The sequence below is a fragment of the Python bivittatus genome, unplaced genomic scaffold (genome assembly GCF_059951505.1).
Source record: "Python bivittatus isolate LINGU-HERP-01145 unplaced genomic scaffold, Pbiv_v1 ctg000160_np1212, whole genome shotgun sequence".
Classification (NCBI taxonomy): Eukaryota; Metazoa; Chordata; class Lepidosauria; order Squamata; family Pythonidae; genus Python; species Python bivittatus.
In genome coordinates this window covers 1,689,324-1,712,915 of record NW_028277076.1, presented here as the reverse complement: position 1 = coordinate 1,712,915, position 23,592 = coordinate 1,689,324, and the positions used below count along the sequence as shown (strand labels likewise).

Below are 23,592 nucleotides of genomic sequence, written 5' to 3'. Positions count from 1 at the left end.
AAAGAGGTGTCGTGAGCTAATCAAAAGCACTTTCTATGATTGGCCCAAGGAATCTGCTTGTCTGAGGCTCCCGCTGATATCAACAGAAGCCCACCAGACTGACCACTGCTTTAGTACCAGCTGCCTCCACTCAAAAGCAGCAAGTCAACAGGTCAACATTTGCCCACCACTTTCTGGACTTATTGCTTGAGTCAACCGCCTCACACTGCCTCATGGCAGGACCAGTCCTTTATCTTCAGTTTTCTTCCCTCCTTTCTTTCTCTCTCATGTGCATACATGCTTACAGACTGTCACACACATCTAGCGAATTCAGGGCTGGCCAAGAGGTGAAGGCATCTTCTTCCCAGGCTCAGTTCTCTGAGGCATCTCTCCCTGCCTTAAACTTCTGAAATGAAATGAGGATCATCCCAAACCAGGGTGATGTGTGGGGTGGGAGGGGAAAAGCTGTGGTTTGGGCTTCATGGTGGGACTCAGATGACTTCCGACATCTTTTGACCTTGTCTCAAGTTAGTGTATCTTGGGACGCCCATTAAAATAACTGCTACAGAAATGAAGTTGCTGAGAAATAGAAAATCAGACAAGCTACTATCATAGCGTGGAGTAATTAGTGATCACTGTTGTTTTACAGTGAGTACCATCTGGGCATAAACTGAAGGTTGGTGAACCCATAATTCACCAACTGTTTTTAATCTTTGTTCTTTTGTACACCTGCTAGGGTTGCTTTGGTTATTGAGGGGCTAAAAAAAAATGGATCGATTCAGAGCTCTTGCATCACAGGCTGACGTTACGCAAAGAGGGTTCTATATATTGGCCCTCTTTGAGTAACGTCAGGATCACCATGCCATCACCACCCAATCACTGCCATTTCTTCTCTCCTCTTTCAAGCTCCCATAACTCCTCCCTGTTTAGATCCATCACATCATGTCTCAAGCCTGCCATCCCTGGTTCTCCCCATCCCTACTCTATATCAGCGTTCATTTATTTTTCCTTTCTTTTTTGTTCTTCTTCCTTCTCCTGTCCCTCAGAACACATCAGCTTTAAACAGGCTTTCACTAGAGGTATGGATTTTCTGCTCGTGGGAGTGGGTGAGGGAGGTGGGAAGAGAAAGAACATAAAGGAGAAAGAATGTGGAGGGAAATAAGCAAAGAAATAAACTCAGAAGCAGAAAAGGGCTTAAGGAAAAGTAGAGAATGTGGACTGACTCATAGGAAAATTAACAGAGAGGGCTGGGTGAGGAGGATTGGCCCTTCCAATCCAATCGTTCAGATGACACTCTATACTTGGCAGCCCAAGAGCTAGTGATTACCAGGAGCGAATGGCAAATTTCTGGGTGCTCCTCATAGACACCGGAACCCCCCCAAGACAGCAGGACAGAGAAAGAAAAAACTCCTCCCAGCATTCTAGAACCTTGAGGAACCTGCGGCAGGTACATCCGTTTTGTCAAAGGGCTCTGACCAGTCTTACTGTGGTTTCTTGCCAAAGCAGCCATGAATTTTGCCTTTTCCTTGGCCTGTCTACTACCAAGAGCATTCTCAAGCTCTCTCCAACTCTCCCCATCCCATTACCTGCTCCCAAATGGCCAACAGCTTGTCCAAGACGGCAAGGGTTCCAGGTTCCCACACTTTTAGTCAAATGCCTTTTTTTTTTTTAAAAGAAAGAAAATAAAACTGCCAGTACCTGGAGCCATGCTTGAGATACAGGTCTGTCTCCTGACTTTTCCCCTGCTCCCTCACATTATTATTTTTGTTCAGCTTCAGAAAATAAGCTGAAGAGCTGAGACTGGAACCGTTCTCTGTGTTCCTCTCAATCAAAACATTAACATATGCAAGCTGGTATCTTCCAGGGTTGCCCTTTCCATGAGGCTGGGAGACAGTCACAAGCAACTGAGAGAGGGAGATGTTTTAAAATTGATGATCTTCAACTCTTCGTTGCTCTTTGGGAGCTGGACCCAAACCAAGCCAATCAGAAAACATGCCAAGCTCTGGAGATGTAAAAACCGATCCATGCAATACCATCTTTGGCATCTTCAGGATCTGAAGACTCAGCACACACACGTATTTCAGAGGTGAAGGCAGACATAAGATTTTAAGAGTGGTAAAGTTGGTTCAACAGTCAATATTATTCAGTATTATTGATTGTTCCAAAATGTGTATTTTTTTGGTTTTGGGATGAATTCTGGAAAAGAAAAAATGTGTGAGACCCAACTAGCTATATTGGGGATTGTACCATTTCACCTTCCACCACCAACTTGTGGATCAATTCTACAACCATTTTTAAAATATTTCCAAATACAGTTGGCAAAAGGAAGGATCATCCATGGGTTTTAAGAAATATATCCCAATTTGGAAAAAAGGAGGAAAGGAAAGGAAGCCAACGCAGATGAAGGGAAGCATCAGCAAATGTAATTTTGCAATGCATGCTCTTATCAAATCTCAGAAAACCACTCTTAGAATCCCACCTCTGTTTTTGCCTTATAAATTTGGTTTCTTCAAACTGCTGAAGATCGCAAGCCTCCCAGACATGCTCTACGTGAGCATCAAATGGAGATGTTGGACAGCAAAGAGAGAAGACGGTAGCTTTTTATTTTAAAAAACCCCACAACTCTAAAGCGAATAGAAAGCAATTATTCCATATTCTCTATAAGAGCTCGTAGTCGCGGAATTTCGGAATTCCAGAATTGCATCTCCAAGCTTTGACTGGAGAAATGTTGACCACTCATGTCACCCACTTAAGCTTTGCTATTTGTTTCTGATTGGCTAGGAAGCTTCAGGCAGGATTCACTCAGGTCTAGTCATGCTGTGAAGAAGGGCAGACCGGAAGAAAACAACAGGAGTTTTGCGGCCAGGCAGGATCAGCACCCTAGATCACAAATGCTGTGCTTCAGCTGGCAGGGGGCAGGCACCAGCATGTGAGGACTCCATGCTCCCCTTCCCGGGTTTACCTTCTTGGTGCACTGTCTAACCGTATTGATTAACTCCGAAATGACCATGTCCACGCATTTCAGGCACGGCTCTTTAATCTTCTTCACTTGCTTTTTCACAATGGTCTCAAAGGCCATGTCAGGCGTGAAGAGACCAGTTCTAAACACGCGGGATAGTGGTGGAAGAGGACAAGAGGACAAGGTGGGAGGGAAATAGGGCAAGGAGAACGTCATTGCATTGCATTAAAGTTTGAAAGGGGTTACTCATTGCGCAGAAAGCCAGCCGGCCTGTTGGGGTGGAAATGTGAAACCCAGAAAGACAATCCTTGAGTCAACAAGAATTCCCTAAGGTCTATCCAACCAGCTTCCTGACCTTCATCCTTCAGGGATCCAACTCCATTCACAAAAGACAGCAAGAAGACTTGTTGGTCTTCTCCTAGTTCTGGAACACCTTATTTTCCAGAATTGTATGGCCATTTTATGAGATGTTGTTGGGCGGTCAGTTTGGGAATGGAGATTCTCCATCTTTGCCTGTGACCCAAGAAGTCTGTCCAAACATGAGCCCGTCCCTTGTGGGAAAGTTGTGGCTGAGGATCATCAAGTCCTCTGGGGGCAGGGTGTGGGGGACGACATCCTGGGGCTGAGCTGCTAACCTCTGTCTACACTGTAAAAGCTGCATGTTGCAAGCCAATCAAATTTTGATGGCAAAGCTCTTTAGATAGGTATGGCCAAATCAGGCTATTCTCCATCAACATCTGTTCTGTGCATTTTCATTCCTAAACCCACTCTATCTCAGTTCCACCTATACTAGCTTGGGATGAAATTTTTAAAACATACTTAAGCATTGTGCATCTCATACTGTATACATATTTTCTGGTAAGCTTCTGTAGAAACCTTATGCTAAACGATGCACTCTTGCACATGATATACATTAAAGCACATCTTAACATTCATTTAAGTGTGCATTTAACCTGATCCCTACCTGGTAGGGTTGTGAGAAGCATGGAATCCAAAAGCTGGGTCCCCTTTTGCACATTAGTTTGGAGAGGGCCAATCTGGTTCGTTTAGCTCCAGGATCAAACATTACCAAATTATAAAACATCCCTCCTTGTGGAACACCTACAATAACAGGGCTGGCTGGGCTGTTCAGCCTACAGGTGGTGGGGAGTAACTCATTTGGTTCTGACCTTTAGTAGGTCTATCTGAAAAAGCTTCAGACACATTACTTCACTACTAGATTGTGAAGCTGAGCTCTTGTCAGTATTCAGAAAATCAACCTAAAACCATACATGGGCAAGCGGGTGTAACTTCCCTACTTCCTTGTCCTCTTCGAGACAACGTATCTTCCCAACATAGAGAGGAAACTTCATCTCAGGAAAAAGAGCATGCAGGCCACCGATAATTAATAGTAGAACCTACCAAAATGTTTCAAAGACAGTGGCCTGGGCAGGTATTTGGGTCAGTCTGCCAACCTACCATACCTCTGAAGTCTTCTGGATTCACGCCTGAGAATTCTAGAGATACTGTCAGAGGAACGTGGTAGAGGCTATGCCTCTGTGGCAGGAATACGTGCCTGATACCGTGGATGTTCTTAATAGCATAGCTGATCTCTCTTCGGAGCTCCTTCTCATCAAATTCCATCTACACCAGGAGAAAGAGACATGAGTGGGACCAGGAACGCCAAGAGGGGAACATGCCAAATGAAGAACTACTTTATGTAATGGAGAAGACGGATCAACCTTCTTTAACCTGGAGTTGCTAAACATGATGGGAGAACATCTCCCAGTATTCTCAGAAACATAACCTCATCTTTTATTCCTCTGTTGGGTAACCATATTGATTAACTTCCAGATGTTCAGCTCTAATCCTCCTGGGAGATGGTTACATCCTGCTGTAATAAAGCTACGTACTGTATTGAAAGGCATTATGGGATGTGAAGAAAGACTAAGCTAGCTTGGCAGCTAGAATGTAATTGTATGGCTGTCCTAGAACCATCTTTCTTTCCATTGACCAATATCTGCTGCCCATATCTTTATCAAATTCTAGCTCAGTCTTAACTGAACTGGTGCCTTTGTTGCCAGATGGATGAGATCTTATGACTGCTTAGAAGTTGGAGGGTTAACCATTTCGAGACTATGTGTAAGTATTCCACCTTGATTTTACTTAAATGTTAGTGGCATAAATCAAAACTGAAAACCATGTTATGTAGCACTGTAATTTGTTAGAACCTAGAAGTTCTGGACTTACAGGCCCATGTTTATGTTTTACGTCTTAAGACAGATGACCTCAGCCTGGGAGATACAGATTAAGGTGGGACATCAAGATGTGAGGATCAAGGAAGTGCCTAAACAGTAATCAGAGGCTTAGTCTTACCTTCACCAGCTCAAAAGGAAATCGTTCGTGGAAGATGCGATTGATCCGAGCACCACCAGAGAGCTCATAGGTATCGATCTGATCTCCAGAACCTTCGATGCGTTTCTCAAAGTCCACAGCGAACTGCTGAACCATCCTGCATTGGGGGAGGAAAAAGATTCACTGCCATGAAGGGGAAAAGATTGTTATGGTGGAAACATCTGCTCTGGCTTCCACTTTGTTTCCAAGAATGATCAAAGTGCTCCTGCTTACAGCCCATGGTCTGGGTTGCTCGAACTTCATGGAGCATTCTTGATTGTTTGGCTTACAAAAAGTTTTGCTCTTGGCCCTACTTCTTAGAACAAGCACGGGTGGAGGTAAGTTCTCTCCATTCTAAGGTTCACAGTTGAAATTTTCTGTTCCGCAGGACTCCCTAACTTCTTCCTGATTCATTTTTCACTGATCGCTGATGATCCTTTTATATTTTTGTAAAAGTCTTTCTCCAGCGGTTGACACTAATACTATTGGTGCTTGTTGATTGGCACATTCGAATTTTCACTGATGAATTATGATTTTTTAAAAAATGCCTGGGTGTAGTCTTCCAAATTGTAATTCTGAATGTGACAACAGGTGAAAATCATTAAAGGCATAGAAGGGGTTGTCCCATTGCTATAGCTTTACTAAGAGTATTTAATTAAGTGGGCTGAATGTTTAATGACATTTACATTAAGTTAAATTTGGGTTTGGCCTAGACCCAACTTTTAGGGGGGGTTGTCCTGGCTCTGCCTACATTTTGTGGCACCTCCTGAGACGCCACTCTGAACATCAGTGGAGTCCCCAAAGACCTCACCTTAGAGCATTTTGAATGGAAGAGCAAACTCTCCATGTGGGACTTACTGGAGCAAAGCTTTGGTCTTGCGGGCAGGGTCATCGGGGCGGAAATTCTTGTATTCGTCTACTTCTTTCTCAATAGAGAGCAGCTGACTCTGGAGCTTGTTCCGCAGGCCTGGCAGCGTGTCGCGGATGTGATTGGTCAGTTGCTGTACAACAGAGGCAAAAGGGTGATCATCCATGGGCCAGATCGTGCTTTTATGCCCCCCTTCCTTCACTGGCTTCACACTTCGGACAAATGGTGGCCCAAGTCCTGATCAGCCTTAGCTGATCTTTGTACACCATCATTTTCTAAGTAGCCTGGAGGTAACCTATGATCAGTCTTGCCTCATCCTTGCTGCATACTGGAGGTGGGGAGGGCTCTGTATTAATTCCGGAAACGTTCAGTCCATTTAAAAAGCGTTAATGGAGTCAAGTAACTGATTGAATAATTTATTCTGCATTTGTTTCAATCATTTATATGGGTGTCCATCTCATATCAACAACTCCACAGTCATCTTGCACAGTGCAGAGCAACTGATCTGCAGTCCCTTGAAATCACGCACCTAGGCTGGGCTCTGGATTAAGGCATGGTTTGTTTTAAACGTGGTTTGCTGAATAAACCACCGTTTCTGGGTTCTCATAGAACACTGAGCCAAAACTATTGTTCACAAGCGGCAACGGATGAGTTCATGCTCTGCTTTCAACCAAGCCAAGCCCAACCACTGGATGGCTTAGTTCAATGTGAAAATCTCTCCTCTTCATTTTGAAAGATATATAACACAACGGTTATCCAGTTGAGGTCTGCAGATCCAAGAGGGGCAGATTTCTATCTTAGCCTTTGACTCGGGCAGCTCTGGAGGTAAACCTTACCTGGTTCAGTATTTTCTGCAGGTAGGGCGTGCCCATACGATCCGCCATGTGCCGGTACGCTGGGTGGGAGAGAAAGAACTTGCGTTCTGCAGCTAAGGCTGCCTGAATGTCCTTTTTCCCATCGATATCTTTCTGGCTCCGGTTAACCACCCCGATGTAACCTAAGGAAGGACAAATCCAAACATTAGGGGACAAGGAACTAGAAATTATACCTACTAAAACTGTAAGATGGAGAAGATTCTAAGAGGAGTTTTAATCTCTCAAGCACCAGCTTTTAGGTATCAAGTTCTACGCACTCCAATGGAAAGTAGAACATCTCCAAGTTTGCATTAACCTAAGAAGTCATACAGGGAAATGGGGGAATGCTAAAATTGTATACACACTAGCAGCAGGAAGGCTAGGCAGAAAAGGAATTGGAGTATTTGAAACTGGAATTTCACGCTGCACGACTGTGTGCGTTTCCCTTCTAATTTTCTTTAACAATGGACAGGATGCCTTGAAAATTAATTCCTTCCTTTTGGCATCTACCAGAGAATCGAGATAGAAGCCATCCAGGAAGTTCTGCTACATTCACTCATCTCAGTTCTACCGGGAAAAATAAGAACATATGCTCCTTCCACAAAACAACAGGATGCCAGCTAATCAAGGAATACCCAGGTTCCTAGAAATGCAACGGATAAAAGAATCTAGCAGTTTGACATCTAGGATGGGTCTCAGAAGGTCAACATTATCATTCCAGCATCGTTACAAAAAAAAGTGTATTTTTCAGCATTTTACATTATCTCAGCACACATTATTTTTAGGCAAAAAACCACAGGGAGAACACAGTGTAAAGTTTCAATGTGTCTCGAGGGAAGGTGATGGTCATCAAGACATGGAAACTGTCAGCTGTTTAGGGCTTTCGAGGCTAACCTCAGTGGTTACATCTGGATCCCTACTTCATCCAAGGAGAAAAATCTTTCCAAGAAGAGTGATAGCATTGCTAAGACACGTGGTCAGAGAACTGTGCAAAGAAGGATTTCAGAAGAAAGCAAGGCACATGAAGACGAAAAGGAATGGACCTTTACCTCTCCTTAGTGGAAGCAGCTTGTTCTCCAGAACATCTCGAGCATCGGTTCCTTCATCCATGAGGTCCAACTTGGTGATGACTCCAATGGTACGTTGGCCTGTTAGGTTGCAAGTAAATCAGACATCCTTTGAATTTCTAACAAGAGAGTTAGGGGCTGGACTTTTCCATTATGAAGAAAACAAAGCTCTAGCATTCAAGGTTAGCACAATCTCCAGTTAATATAAAGTATGTTTTGCTGTAGGATACGTCCATTGCCTGTTGGAAACAACAGAAACGTGATGTTTCTCTAGTGTTTATAACTGGGTTATACAGGTCTAGTGCCATTTAGAAGCATTGTAATCTCACTTTCTAGCCTGCACCTTCTTGGTGTAAACTTCTAGACTCCACAATGATGTCACAGGCATCATGGTGTAATCTGCACAATGACATCATGGCATGGCATGGCATTGCTTCTCGCTTGTATATCCTAAATCTCCCTGTGCTCCATTTCATCTCAAGGGTATGACTCCTTCAACGTCAACCCAACCTCTTCTTGTTCTTTTTGGCCTGATCCTTGCAATAATCCATAATTCAGGAAACAAAAAGACCTGGTTTGTGGAAACAAATAGACACAAGGCCAAAACCACAAGCGTGGCCCTTACCTTGAGGGTCAACTTCTTTTGCGATCTTAAGAGCATCGGAGTTAGCCAGGTCTGCGTTGGCAGGAGAGACAGCAAGGATGAGGCAGTTCTCTTTGGTGACAAACTGCATGAGCATGTCGCGAATCTGGAATTCAATGTCTGGAGGCTGGTCTCCAACTGGAACCTTGGTCATCCCAGGAAGGTCCACCAGTGTCAGACTTAGGACTAGGGAAAGAAGAGAAGGAGTTACAGGACCCAGAAGGACTCATGGATGCACAGCTGTTGGAAGCCTGAAAGGAACCGCAAGTGGAATAAAGTTGCTGTCAAGGTGAGTCAGAAGAACCTTCACTCCAGGCCCTCAAAATTTGGACAGACAGGTTTGCCATGAAGACTGTGCTAAACCAGGATTGATCTTTTACGGGCAGAAGCAAAAGCAAACCCACAGCTACCTCTGTGTTCAAATTCTTTCATTCTACCCTGCGAGACAGGGAAGGATCAATCACGTCTGGCTTTCTCCAACTGCTGGTTTGTTGTTATGTGGTTTTAAACAAGCTCTAGTTTGTTGTAAACAAGTGAACAAAGCAATCCAGCATTGTCCACCTGGCTGGCAGTCGACTTGGCTTGGTTTGCCATTGGTGACTTAAAACCTATTTGTAACTATGACGACTGGTTTGCACAAAATTGCAAGCCTAAAATGGTAAAAAAAACAACCTGTATTTTTCTTTATTTGGCTGCATGGGACGAGTACCGGAGAAAAGACTCACATCTGACACTCCATTCACCCGTATCCATAGCGCTAAAATTCCATGTTGTCTGCAAGCTTTTTCCAGACAGATGACAGACAAAATAACAGGGAACGTGCTTGGCATTAAAGCAAAATCACTGATGATGGATTGCAGCCCGGCCCATCATCTGGGCTTACGTGATAAGCTTACTTTTGGTTGATTTAACCATCATTTTTTTTAATTTACCCGATATTGAGGACTTGTATGTCTCACATCACAGGCTGGGTTTGCACAACTCACTAGGTCAAAATCAGTTTGGCTAGTCTGTGATTAAGAATGCCACGTGACGCCAGCCATATTATTATAAGCTTCGATGTTACGTTTCTCTCCCCATAAGCTTTTTTTCCACCTAAAATATGGGCTCCCCAGATCCGAGGGCTTTCCACCTTCACACGAAATGGGGTCGTAGACTTCTGCTCCCCACACTCGTACGCTTCCATGACTTACCATGCGGAGAATAAACTCGCAGATTGATCGGGACCGGGGAGATGCCCTTGTTGGAGCCAGTGACTCTGTCGGTCTCGGCTTCAATCTCCTGACGGATCTCGTCGAAGTCTGTGAACTTCTTCCCTTTGCAGTGTAGAAACTCGCCATATTCTAGACCAGGAAGGGGAGGGTTAGAAATGGGCACAGGGACAACACAACAGGATTTGGCAACTCCTTTGTGCAAATAAGGAGTCCCGGATCACGGATGGGGAGATCTTAAGTCCGCATGTTGATGTTCTACTTCTGTTGGCCACCACTGTTTACCCACCAAGAACTGCAGGTTGATTTTCAACTGGGAAAGGGACAACGACTATCTACCCCCTGGAATGAGTTCACTTTCCCCCTTTTCCTCCTTGTGGTCAAAGCAAGTAGCCTGAACACAGGTGCTGCTACACTGGAGGAAAATCACACACCAGATAATACCTCCAACAGCTCTACTCTCCCATCCTGGACCTGGAATTCCTTTTGTTGTTTGGCATCCCTTTGGACTCCACTGCCAGGTTTCTCTAGCTTGGACTTCAGAGCTTGACCCCGGCTTATCTCTTATCTGTTACACTGGACAGCAAACCTCTACAAACATTGGACACTCCTGGGAGTGCTAGAAGCCGCCAAGTTCAAACCAACAGTTGTGTGTTGCTGTCAATATTTACTCTTGCCTTAATGTCTTTCCCCACCTAGTTTTGCCTCCTGCTTTGGGTCTCTCCCAACCACGTGCTTTTGGGAAGATGGACAACGTGGGTTGACTGATTTGTCCCCCTTCTGGACTCTCTATTAGAAGGGAAAAAAACATGGAAGAAGGTGTGGGAAACAGGAAGGGCTGCAGGGAATTGGAGAAACAGCTCTGAGTCTGCGTCATGATGAAGGGAGGGAATAAGAAACAACTCACGTACCAGTTGTGGCATTAACCAGCTGCAGAACCAAGGGCCGTCTGGTGACAATTCCAGATCCACGGGGCAGAAAGTCCCTGAAATTAAAAAAAAAAAATCCTCATGAATTATTTTCTTCCATTCTTTAGTCTTGTTTTTGGATTGCAGCAAAGCTAGGTAGAATATCCCAATGCAAACAAGGATACCCTTAGTTTACTCATTACTCCTCACTTTTTCCTCATTGTAAAAATACAGTGGCCCGCGGCTTATCTTTTATTTGTCACCTTGGACCGCAAATCTCTCCATAAATTGGGCACTTGGCACCAGTTTAGAAGCCACCAAGTTGAAACCAACAGTTGCATGATGCCATCAATATTTAGATATGCATCTGAAGAGGCATCTGATTTGTCGCAATCCAAAATACTACATCTCCCTGCAGCCCAAGACTTTCAAAAGTTCACCCACAAAGGAAGTTATCATAATCAACAACAGCACACAACTTCGCTATCTTCTTTGAAGTCAGGTCATCTTTTTCCTGGAGACAGCTTCCATCAGAAAGTGACTGCTGACGTTCATTTTCACACGCAGCAAAAATAAAACCTTGGCCCTCCACGTTCACAGCATGCCTGGGTCAGTTTTGGAGGGGCAACAGTGATAACCCCCAACAATGCCACTTGGATCTCCTGGTTGACGGAGCCTTGGCGCGGCATTCAATGGAAACCTAATGGAGTTGGAAAGTCTACAAAGAAGCCATTGATTTCTGACTGGCCTGAAAGCAGGAGGTGACATTTTCTGATGAATCACAGCTTGAGACACACAGCCAGAAACCACCTATTAGCAAGATGTTCTCCAGGATCTGCAGTAGGAGAGACTTCCAGCCTTGTTACAGACCTCTTAAAGAGCCTTCCCTGGGGAGACCCATCCAAAGAACAGCTGTATGGAAGCCAGGATGGTAAATATTCTGCTACATTTGTCTTGGGGCCAAACTGGGGACATCTTGAATAGGATTCTAATAGGGGAAAGGGAAAAAACAGAGGGCTACCTATATTAAGGGTGTAAAGTTGGCCCTTTCTGGAATAGTCATAGAGGGGCTACTCTAATTGAGGGAAATTACATGATTTAGTCTTTATCCCAATGAGAGACTCAGGACAGTGGTCTCTCTTGGAAGGTTAGGAGAACGTGAGACTCTTCAAAGGAGGCTTCTCTCAGCTTCAAGTAAGCAAAGGAGTAATGCCCAGTTCCAAGTCAAGATGGTATGCAGCCATGGCTCAACTCGGCCTCATCCCAAATCCACAATGCTTTCTGGGCACTGCCGTTTACGGCCCCTCCATTTCATCTTTCCAGCAGTTCCACCAAGCCATTTCCTTCCTGCTCCCTCCATCGCCCGGGAGTTATCACCAGTTTCCATGACAACCACGCAATAGGATGTTGGTGCTGGCTACAACCACTGCAGTGGCCAGAATGAGATTTGGAAGGAAGGAAGCACAAAGACTTGTTGAAATTCCCGAGAAGCACATTTTCCCAGTCTGGATTGCCGGAGTAGGATTGCCACTTGCTCAGTCCCCAGCTAGTCAAGAACCTGGACAACAAGCAGAGCCTTTCCCTGCCCCATTTCCTCCTTGCTCGTAACAAGGGGCAGATGGGTCAGGAGGGGTCATCTGCTGCACATCAGAAGTTGCTTCCAGAGGGGTTAAGAGGGTTCGCTTAGGACTGAAGAGACGCAGGTTCAATTCCCCCTCAATCATGGAGCTTGTTGAGGGACACAAGGTCCTTCTCAGCACGCCTGTGCTGAATATAATAAGATGGGAGGAAGGATATTAAGCTTTCAGATCTTGGAGGAAAGGCAAGGTCATAAGTGCAATGGGAACATAAATGATCCACACAAGGAGTAGGACTTTTTCAAGCGGAGACGCTCCCACTAACCCCCTTGGGGTATTTAATTCAAAAGGTTCAGAAGCTGAGAATGGAAACCACCAGGATTTCCCCCCTCTTCCCTGTCCCAGCTCCATATCAATTCATCAACCTCTGCTCAGATCCTTAAGCAGCCTCCTTCTCCCCTGAAGGACTATGTCCTCCCACTGTCCACCCTGGGTGAAAGAAATCTATCCAGGTTTGTTTTGGATTTGGAGAAGGCAAAAAACGTTGAAATCCTTACGTTGAGATATTAATTCTAGCTTCTATACGGCACACAGGTTTTCTATGACTTGGCAACTTCGTATTCAACCTGAGCTGAGAATCCATGCAGGCGAAGTCTATGTGGCAAAACAAAATGATTGTCTCCACCTAGACTCCTACGGCTGATTTATGCAGAAAGAAAATACAGGATTTTTAGCTTTGCAATGCAATATTTTAGCCACAGGAATTCCAAACACAGATTCAGACCTTAGTCTGTGCAGACAGAGAAGGAAAGGCAGTTAAACTGATTCACCCTCCATTCTCAACCACAAACTGGCTTGTTTGTTTTCAGAGTGTTGCGTGCATTTAGCTGTTGAGTTTTGTCAGCTATCATTTATGGCTCAGCCGGTTGGATGAAACTACCCAATTATGGCTTAGTTAATTATGATTGAGCAAACCATGGATGATGATAAAGATGATGATGACTTATTAGACCTTGAAGAATATGTTGCTAATGGTCTCCGCTGTTCTCTAAGAGAGAAAGCTGACTCTTTGCATACCCAATTGTATTCCTCTGCTCAACATTTAAATTTAATGCTTTAAATTTAAAGCATTCATGTGCCATTTGTAATAGTAGGTGAGAATATGGAAGGCTTAGACCACGAGCCAAGCAAAACTTGAATTGCATGACAGCCCATCTCAGTTTATTTCAGATTAAGGTGTAAAAAATGCAGAATGATACTTTGAATCCTCAACCCATCTGACCATCCATTTTCCCCCCAGTTTGGTGCTTCCAATCTCCAACGATTTTCAAGGAAGTTTCTCTCTCATTCCCCATGTCCAGTGGAAGTGACTTCTTTAGAAATCTGTCTCTGGCTATTTACTTAAGCTGATTGCGTTTTTACTTTTAATAGTAGCACTCTGCAAGGCCACGAGCGCAGAGCAGGGGGAATCTGCCTTGTCCCAAAATGTGGGCTTTACCACTGAGGTATGGGACTTTCCCTAGCCCTGCGTGAAATTCTAGTCCTCATGGTTCTCAATGAAGGGCAGTTTGGAATAGGAAGATAGAAAGACGGGCGGCTGAGAGTTGCGCTTCGGGTGGTAGGTACCCTGGGAGGTGCCAAAGTGGATCTTGCTACAAGCCAAGGTGTTGCAAATCCAAGGTTGGGGGCTGGACTCGTGGCCCCCTCGCCTGGCCGGGAAAGCTGTTGCTGCCAGCCTCTGCAAACGTGCAGCGCTTCCACACAGCCCAGTCGGCAGTTGGCTGGGACGCAGCTGACTGTGACTCACCGTATCTCTGGCTAGTCACTAATGAGGCCGAGAGTGTTTGGCGCATGACGCTGGACCGAGGAGAAAATCTTCCTCTTCGAAGGCCTCTTGGCATCAGGATGGCAGCCCTAACCCCCGGGAAGCACCGCATCTTCTCAAGGCTGCCAGATCCAGGGCTCGAGTCTCCTCCGTTTCCCAGGGTAACAGCTTTGTAACCACAGGATGATCTTAATTGCTTCTGAAGCGGGAAGACTTGGCGCACGGCGCTGGCGTCCTTGGCGGGAGGGCAGGGAGCCTTCCCAGCCGACAGGAAGAACCTGCGGCCTTAGATCAATTCTTGACCCCTTCCAGATCTTCTTGGGAAGAGCACCTCTGACTTTGCAAAAAGCCCCAGTTTCCAAGCCAGGCATTGCTGAAAAGCCTCTGGAGCCCCCATACATCCATTTCCCAGAAGAGAAACAGCTTTCGTTCTCTTTTTGCAAAGGGAAAAACACAGTGAAATTCCCAGAATCCTTACATGAGTGGTCAAGGGTGCGAGTCCCTCGCTCTCCCTACGTTCCTATTAATCTGTCTTCTCCCTTGAGAAGAAGGGAAGACATCAAGAGAGCCCCCAAAACAGAAAAAGAGGATGCTGGCCAGGGAAGAAGATCTGGAAATTCGAAGACCAGGTCCCATGTGAATCGAGCAGCTGAAGACCAGCACTGCCATTTTCAGAATATTTGCAGGTGAAAAGATGCAGAGCAGCAAAGTCAGGTTAGCACTGGCTAACATCCCCCTGCTTTTCTTCAATCTTTGTTCCAAGGTCTGTGGAACTCCTTGCCCCAGGAGGTCAGGTCAACTTTCTCTCTTTAGCCCTTCTTGCATCAGATAAAGACATCTGACAGGCGTTAAAACATGCTGGGTTTTAACCAACTGGATGCTCCTAATTTATCTCTTTTGCCATACCTGTGTATTTCCTCAATGATGTATTTCTATTTTTCTTTTTTCTATCCCCAGCTGCCTTCAGCACCATTTTGGGGTGGAAAGATGGGGTATGAATTCAAGAAATCAATCAAAGACCAACCCTGTCGAGATTTTCCCAAACTGAGGTTTGGGTTAACAGGTTCTGGGAGCTGAAGTATTGGGATTTACAAACCAGCTTTTATGCTTTAGCATAATGCAACCAAGTTTGGTTGATTCAATCGCAATTAACTAAATGATGGCTTGCACAAGCCATGAACTAACCAGTCTAACTCAAATGCCCTCAAGAGGAGTTCATTTATGTAGCTGCATCTAATATAACACTGAATGCATGAACAGTTATTGAAAAACATCAATGGTTTTATAACAGACAGTGGAATTCACCGTCATCCTGGGCTCTGTCTTTAGGTTGACATCTGGCCATCGTTTCTTCTAGCTCCAGATTTACAAATGCTTTCTTGAAACATGAATTTTATTGCAAAGACTCCATTTCCCATTAGACATTGCAGCAAGAGAGCCGAAAGACATCGAAAGAAACAAGAATCCGGGAGGCCCATTGATGCTTGCTTGCATCAGCAGCCTTTCTAAGCAATGAAGCAATCAGGGAAAAATTGTTCTCTCCCCCCACCCCAATTCAAGCTAAAACTTCATCTTGTAAATGACAAAGATGCAATATCTCTCCCCCCCCCCCCCCGCTAACATGTTTTGCTATGTGGGATTTTTCAGACCAGAAGGAAGTCTGCTTTTAAGGACGTGGCGGTTGCAAGAATTCACATGTATACATATGTACGCATGAGACTCAACTTAACAGCTGCTAGTTTAGTCAAATACCCTGAGACTTCAAACTCCAGCAGGATGTTTTTTTAAGGGAGCAAGCAACTCAGAGAAATTATTGGCTGAGCCCAGCAGGACGGATTCAGTTCCTGCCGTTAAAAGGTGTTGCATCTTCTCAAAATCATTGTTTCCCAAAGTGGTTGGGGGTCCCCTTACACCACCTCCCCAGACTAAATTCTAGACTTGCCAGAAAGCTGGGCCTCTCCTACACTAACACAACTGGATTGTTTTAAAATATTTATCCGTCATCATCGCCTTCCATTTTACCCTTTTGAAAACACACAGTCATGAAGAACATTGGTGTCAACATGAGTTCAGCGAACAAAGGCAAATTAATTCCTACTGGACGTTGTCCAGATGTATTTAAATACAACTCCTATCACCCTGAGCTATTTGCCTTTCTTGCTCCCAATATATATATATTTTTTTTCTCTAGCACCCTCTCACAGAAAGTGTGATTGGTTCAAAGAGTAAATCAAATCCAAACAGCCCAACAGGGAAACTGAGGCACTATCACAGTCAAGTGGGGAGCCCAGTTGAGACACACACTGCCCCCCAGCACCCCAGGGCGTCCATTCAGACAATAGCAGCTATAATCGTTTGCAAGAAAACACTAATGTCACATGTTACTGTCTTCCCAAAGGAGTGCAGAGTAATTTACAGGAGAACGAGAAAAACAGTTATAAATACGGTAAAGTCATCACAATATAACCAACCAGCCTCGATACAAAAATCAAAAGAAGGAAGGAAATGTAAGAGGCAAGTTAAAAGACAGCCTTGGGAATCCAGTGACCTTAAGAAGCCAATTTTTATAGCAAGGCTTGCCATAAAATTCAAGGACCAAGTTGAGGTTGGATTATGAGAGACCTTGAGATCTTCTCTCTTCAAGGCCTGAGTAAGTTAGCAACTTGACTGATCCATCAAGAAGTAAGTGTTGGCGGAAATTAAAGGGTGAGGCAGAATCCGGTCAATCCACAGCCTCCAGACAGGCAGATGTAAAATGAGCTTGACTCTCCTTGTAGGCCTGCATGAAGAGATTCATGCATGTGCTTTTGGGTGTGAAGCAGAAAATATTTGGGGATTACGTGCATCAGAAAATTTGCCTTAGCAGCCAACTTCTGATCTTATTTGAAAGTGGCCGCACACCTCATGTTCTTCTGTTCTTCTTAAAATCTGGGATGCATATACGATGGAAAAAAGGGAGGATATCACAGAATGAGATGCTAAGCCAAGGGAATCCAACCAGCATATTTTTAAAGGGTTAGGGTTCATCTGCCCTTCAGGACAACACGGTTGAAGCAGTTTCCCCAGCTTCCAGATGTGCTGGACTTCATCTCCCAACATCCTGGCCTAATACAGCCTTTATTCTCAAGATGGAGAAGGCTGGGAGTAAGTAGAGCTGTGTGTAATGGAATAAATTATCAAGGGATGATGAGTGACTTCAGAGAGTATTTCTGTGTAACCTCAATAGAATCATGGTCCAACGTCTGTAGAATAGACTTCTGTGCCGTTAAACCCTTAGGAGTTGCAGGACCAGCTTCTTTGCTGCCTTGGATCAAGGCCCAGTGCAACTTTTTCTCCATCCTGAAATCCAGCAAGGAAGTTGTCATGATCTCAGCCCTAGATCCTGAACTACAGTAATGCAATTTGCAGCCATGATGGAGAAGTGGAGGAAACCCAATGACAGTTCATCTGAAATGGCTCTCTTGGGAAGAAATCCATGAGAAGAGGAACAGAAACCAGAATGCTACCCTTCCCATCCAACCTCTCTGCTCTCAATGAAACAAGGAGAACCCTCAAAGGTCACCTCATTTCTCTTCTACCCCAAAGACAGACCATAAACGGACCATTTGACCACCTGTTTGAGAAGATCAGGCATGTGGAGCCTCTGATGACATTTATGCTTGAATCACTCTCCCTCATATTTCAAGAGACCTTTTCTGTTGGTAGAAAACAGGACCTACCTTCCTTCCTTCCTTCCTTCCTTCCTTCCTTCCTTCCTTCCTTCCTTCCTTCCTTCCTTCCTTCCTTCCTTCCTTCCTTCCTTCCCTCTCTTTTGGATCAGGTGAGGGCCAGTTGACCAGGACTGACCTACCCCCTCACTCTGTCCCCCTTTCTCTCTACCTTTTTCTGCTGATTACATAACCATGTTAGCACTTTGAGCAAAAGAGTCATGCTTTATTTTAGATGATTAAAAAGATGAGTGAGCAACAGCCAATTAATCAAGTAGGAGGTTGGAAGAAGAACATGAATTGTTCCTGGCTCCCCTACAGCCTTTCACACCAGTAAGCATCTCCTCCGATTTCTGCTGTTTGAGTCCCTCGCAAAAGCAGAACCAACTTGCATCTGGGCCTAAATCTCAAAACCTGCTCTTCAGTGGAATTCCTCCGCTCTTAAACCGGATTGGAGTTGGCCCTTTTGAATTCTTTCCCAAGAACATCGTAACATCATCTTGTGGCCTCCAGGGAGGAGACAGGAAGGATGGGTCATCAGCGCAGAGACATGTCCTCTTTTGGGGGGCAGAAGAAAGCAGAATTCCATTTTGAAAGGTCTATTTCTCTAGGGGGGGTCGGTGGGTACCCCTCGCAGCATTAGGGACACTGCAAAGGGGCTCAGCCCAGGCTCTGCCTGGTTCCCCAGGAACTGTACGGCTGGCTACTCAAAACTCGCACAGAATCTGCCCTTTGCAGAGGCGGATATGAAGGTCACGTGAAAGAAAATATACTGTCTGTAGTTTTGCTGGCATTTTCTGGCAAGATGGGGTGTTCCCAACTACAGAGCTCCAAGCCAAGGGGCAAGGAAGTCCCTGACCCTTCCATTTTCATTTTCAAGAGGTCTTTACCTCTGCCCATTTCACCCATCACTTCCATCTTGGTGGGTACCAGGTAAAAATCTGGAGGCACGGCTGGCATCTGGCCTTGCCTGGTGTCTCACCCGTGTCCAGGTGAGGCACGTAAATAGAGACAGCAAATTCCACTTCTGGGGGTGGGGGTGGAGGGCGGGAGAGAGCAGGGAATGAACAGCAGAGGTGGCTGATGAATTTCTTGACGCGGACAAGTTCAGCTCCAGCTATCCCAAGTCCTTCTGCCAGACCACAAGCACCCGAAGAAGACCTTACTAAATGGACAGATGCCCACGGAGGCTTCAATTGCACCATTTGGGGGAAGAGAAGGGAAACGGGTGTCCACATTGGGAAAACATGAAAACAGGGGCTGTTTTCTCCTCCTGTTGCCCCCCCCCCAGCAATATTTCAGTGCACTCTCGAGATGACATAAACAGACGGAGGTTTCCGAGCGGCCTTTTGCCTGAGTCTCTCCTTCTAATAGTGCCTTCCCACCATCACAAGGAACAGTCCAACACATTCCCGCCCCCCAAAAAGAAGGAGCACCAGGAGGGAGGGAAGGAGGAGGAGAACAGAGGCAGAAAAGGGGCTTTCTTGCAGAGTTGCTGAGCTGCAGCAGAGCTGTATGCCCCAGGCTTTCGCCCCACTCCTTCCAGATAGGATTATAACGGTTAAATCTCTTGCGACAACATAGTGTAGGCGTGAACACGGTGCAGCCTGCCGGCCTCCAACAAATGGCTCCTTTCTGTGTGCGTGTGTGTGCGCGTGTGTGTGTGCGCGCGCACGCAAATCCCTCAGGAGAAGAGAGGGGTGGGCATTGCTGTAGCTGCCACCCCCCTTTGCCAATTTCCTGAAATGTGCAGGATTGGAGTCCATTATCAGCCTGTATTTCTCCGCAGCTCAAATCCGAGCTTAGCCTTTCTGTTCCACCGTCTAAGGATTGTGAGTGACCTGTATACAGATTGCACATATATGTATCTATATATCTATATATCTATATCTCTCGTATAGATAGGGGAAGGGTATGGGCTGTCTAGCATCCGGATCGAATCAAGGTGATCCGGGAGAACGCCAGCTGTCAATCAAGCCCCCCCTTTTTTTGGCAAGGCAGCTCCCCCTGCTCCCCCAAAGCATCTGCAATGTGTCAGTGGGAGGGAGGGTGGAAAAGATGGAATCCTTTTGTGGGGAGAACGTCCCCTCCCTGCCTCGGCTTCCCAATGCATCTCCATATATCATCCCAGTGTTTTTTTTGCGGGGGGGGGGAATCAGCCATTAAGCCGCCGACCCAAAATGCGCATTCCCCAAGGCCTTTCTTTCTCGCCCCCCTCCCCGCCAAGCAAAGGGAAGAATGAAACGGAGGGGGGTCCGCTCGCTCGCTAGCTCGCTCACCTCCCCACGAAATTCTCCAGGACGGAGCTCTTGCCGGCGCTCTGCCCCCCCACCACGGCGATCTGGGGCAAGTCCAGGTTGGCGTTCTGGCCGATGGCGGAGAAGGCATCCTGCAGGCGGTTGACCAGCGGGATCAGGTCTTCCATGCCTCGGTTCCCCATGACGGCGCTCCTCGCTCGCCTCTCCGGCTCGGGCAGCGGCGGCGGCGGCGGCGGCGGCGGCTCAAGGGGAGCCCGGGATGCTCATCGGCGGAGGGCGATCTGCGCCCCTCCGGAGAAGCCGCGCCGGCGGTGCTGCGCCCCTTCTTCCCGTCCGCCCCTCCGCGGCCCCCGAGCCGGCCGGCCAGCTGCGCTCCCCGCCTGCCTGCCTGCCTCCGGCGCTCTGCGGCAGCCGAAGAGCGCGCCTCGACCGCCGGCCGGCAGCTCCGCCGCTACCTGGGTCCTCGCCGGGCTGGGAGCGCGCGTTCCCGCGGCGGCCGCTAGCGGGCAGGCAGGAGCCGAGCCCCGGAGAGCATCATGGGCGTTGTAGTTCTGGCTCTCCCCAAGCCCGGCGCGCCTCTCCTCGAAGCGTCCCCCGCGCGACGCCCCGGCGCGGTGGGCGAGGGGCGACCCGACCCCAGTTCGCCCCTGCGGCGCCGGGACGAGGGAGGATTCGAACTGGGGTCTCCGGGGCTGCGCCGGCCACCCGGTTGGCGGGCGGCCGGGGAGGATGGGTTTGAGGATAGGGAATCCCAGTTGGGTGGCTTCGTTTATGGTCCAGCGCCTGGGGAGAAGTCAGGGGATTTAGGGAAGACGGGGAACCCTCACATGTGAACTCAGCCAGGAGGACAGAAACGGGTCTTGTTTACCGAAAAGCCTTGGGGGCAAAAAAGGGGCATGATTAAACAGAAGTGTATTTTCCAAATCAAAGCTCTGTCGTCATTGGCAGGGCTTGGCTTGCCAAGGGTTCAAAGCTCCCTGCAGACATGATGTTCAGGGTGCCTTCTTGGTCTCATCATGATTGCCAGAGCTGCCCCATTTCACCGGACTGTTGTGCAAATGAAATAGAGCAGGTGGAAAACAGACTGCTTCCCGGGAATCTTTATGGGGAGAGATAAATGTCAGTTCTGCCACCAGCGTAGCCTGATTTCTGATTCTCCTGTTTCTATTCCCGCCCCGCAGGACTTGTTGCTTGTTTAAAATGGAATATGTGTAATGCAAGGGACTAGAAACATGTCCAGACAAACAAACTGGAATGGGTTACATACTATCAGTATCTTGTAAAAGGAAGCAAGTCCCTCCAAGTGGTTTAAGGTCATGTTTACCAAATTGCACACTGCTCCTGATTTCTGTTTTTTTTTTTTTTTTTTGCTTTAATCCACTTCCCAAGTACAATTTTTCCCCCTCGATTTCTGTCTTTCCATCCTTGGGGTCACCTTGAAGGCTGAAGGGGAACAATCCATGGCTTCTGGATGGGAAATATCTGTTTTGGAAAGAGTCACCCCTATCTATTTGAGAGTCCCCCTCCCCTCCAGCTCAGAGAGGGATTTTCTCACTCGAATGAAACCCTTGCTCAGCTTCCCTCAACACCCATCACTGGCAGCCATCTGGCAGGATTGTTCTGTCCTTTTGTGTGGTTAAAAATGAACTTAGGAAGCGGAGCCCAGATGGGAAGCGCTCTGAGTCCTGCTCAGTTGAAGTTGAAGGAGCGCATGGCTGGAAGGAAAGCAAATGGGGTGCTTTGGGATCAGCAGAAGGGACACCGTGCATCTGGACATCATGTTTCAGGGCCTTTAAGCACCATCAGAAACCAGCCAACTCCAGAAGCAGACATGTGGTTTGGTAACGTTAGACCCCAGATCCGTGCTTCTCAATTTCGCCGACTTTAAGAGCTGTGGATTTCAACTCCCAGAATTCCCCAGCCAGCATGCTGGCTGGGGAATTCTGGGAGTTGAAGTCCACAAGTCTTAAAGTCACTGAGGTTGAGAAACACTGCCCTAGCTGATCTTATACAGCCTCCTTTGACATCCAGGTGGATGATTTCAATTCCGATTAGCCCAGGATCAATATTGCATTCTCTGTTGCTAAAAGGGTGGCCCGAGGTTGCATTCTGGTGCCTATAAATCCCTCCCTGGGTGCTCCAGAGTTCCCAGACCCATCTGCCTTTCCTGTTGTCTTCTGTAAGGTTCGTTGAGTTCGGAAACAGTTATAAAGGCAAAGATGGCTTGTTGCAAAACGCATCCCCTTTGGACTAGAGAGGATGGGGGAAACCTGGAACACAGGGGTTTGTTGGGCGGGAACTGTAAGAAGGGGAGGGGGCTTCCCCAGTGTGCCTTTTAGTAAGTGGGAGTTCTTTACTGGGCCGTGTCCCCCAACATAGATTTTGGGAATTGCAAGCCCCCCGCAGGAGCAAGAGCAAGAGCCCTCCAATATAACCAATCTTGTTGATCGACTTTTTAAAATGGAGTAACAGCAAGGAGGGGGGAAAGGAGGGCTGAATCTTCCTTTTTCACCAACCATGGGGAATGTCCTTGTGCCCCAACACAGCTGGCTCGTGTAAGGCAGGATAAGTGGGTGTAAGATTTGTCCGCTAAACAGAAGGCCATCTTGCTATGCCCAACCGTCTGGCCGGCGCCGGATCTGCAGGGGCCAAGAAAGCCCAACATGAGCTTCCTGTTTTGCAACAGCTTCCCTAATGAAGGATGCAAGATTGGTTGACATGGCAACAATGGTCGGGATGTTTAATTTGTGTTAACTTTTGGTATCGGCGCAAGGCTGTTCTGCTTTCTCTCAGGCTATGCATCAGCTAGAGGCAGCTGGTGAAGTCCAGGTGGAGGTGTGAGGGTCTGCGTGGGCCCCCAGCATCTCTACCTTCTGGCGAGGCAATGCTAAATAAAGAATTTCGGTGTTGATTTGTTCCTGTAGGTAGAAGGACGCGAGCTGCCGAGCCCAGAGCGATGGAGACTCAGTTCTCAAGGTGTAAAAACATCACTGCCTGGGGAGAAGCATTTATGCAGCCACTTGAGAACAAACCCCCTCCCACCAACCGATTTATTGAAGAGACCAAAAGGCTAGGATTTTTTCAAAAAACTGTGCACAGTCACCATAGCGATGAAGTTGTGTCCAGTAGAATTTTTTATTTTTTTTTAGCAAGATCATTCTCCGCACAACCTGTATTCACCGTAGAGGGGACGATAGCATTATCTGGATCTAGCCAACATCATTAAAGAATATCAGCATGTTTATTTTTTTAATTAGAATAAGGGCAAGGGCGGGGGCACAGAATTCTCTGGAATAGATACGTGTGCACACATGTACAATTGCCCATTTAAATGGAGTCGAAGAGGGAAAATGGCCGAAAGCA

General features: G+C 46.7%; 1 protein-coding gene across 9 annotated transcripts in view; it reads right to left on the bottom strand.

Moving 5' to 3' along the window:
- DNM1 (dynamin 1) overlaps positions 1-20,694 on the bottom strand; it is a 59,353-nt gene extending 38,659 nt beyond the window's left edge. For 6 of the 9 annotated variants that reach the window (XR_015797278.1, XR_015797277.1, XR_015797279.1 and 3 more), the window contains exons 1-10: positions 20,251-20,694; positions 10,866-10,939; positions 9,937-10,086; positions 8,726-8,929; positions 8,083-8,181; positions 7,016-7,176; positions 6,170-6,312; positions 5,294-5,429; positions 4,494-4,561; positions 2,942-3,080 (exon numbers count right to left, since the gene is read on the bottom strand). Coding sequence is in view for 6 of the 9 variants with exons in the window: in XM_088146899.1 (XP_088003025.1) it covers positions 2,942-3,080; positions 4,494-4,561; positions 5,294-5,429; positions 6,170-6,312; positions 7,016-7,176; positions 8,083-8,181; positions 8,726-8,929; positions 9,937-10,086; positions 10,866-10,939; positions 20,251-20,411 (1,335 nt within the window). In the remaining 3 variants the exon portion in view is untranslated. Of the gene's footprint in view, positions 1-2,941; positions 3,081-4,396; positions 4,562-5,293; positions 5,430-6,169; positions 6,313-7,015; positions 7,177-8,082; positions 8,182-8,725; positions 8,930-9,936; positions 10,087-10,865; positions 10,940-20,250 lie in introns of all 9 variants that reach the window. The other 3 variants (XM_088146900.1, XM_088146902.1, XM_088146903.1) reach the window with 2 other exon arrangements.
- Between the last annotated feature and the right edge of the window lie 2,898 nt (positions 20,695-23,592).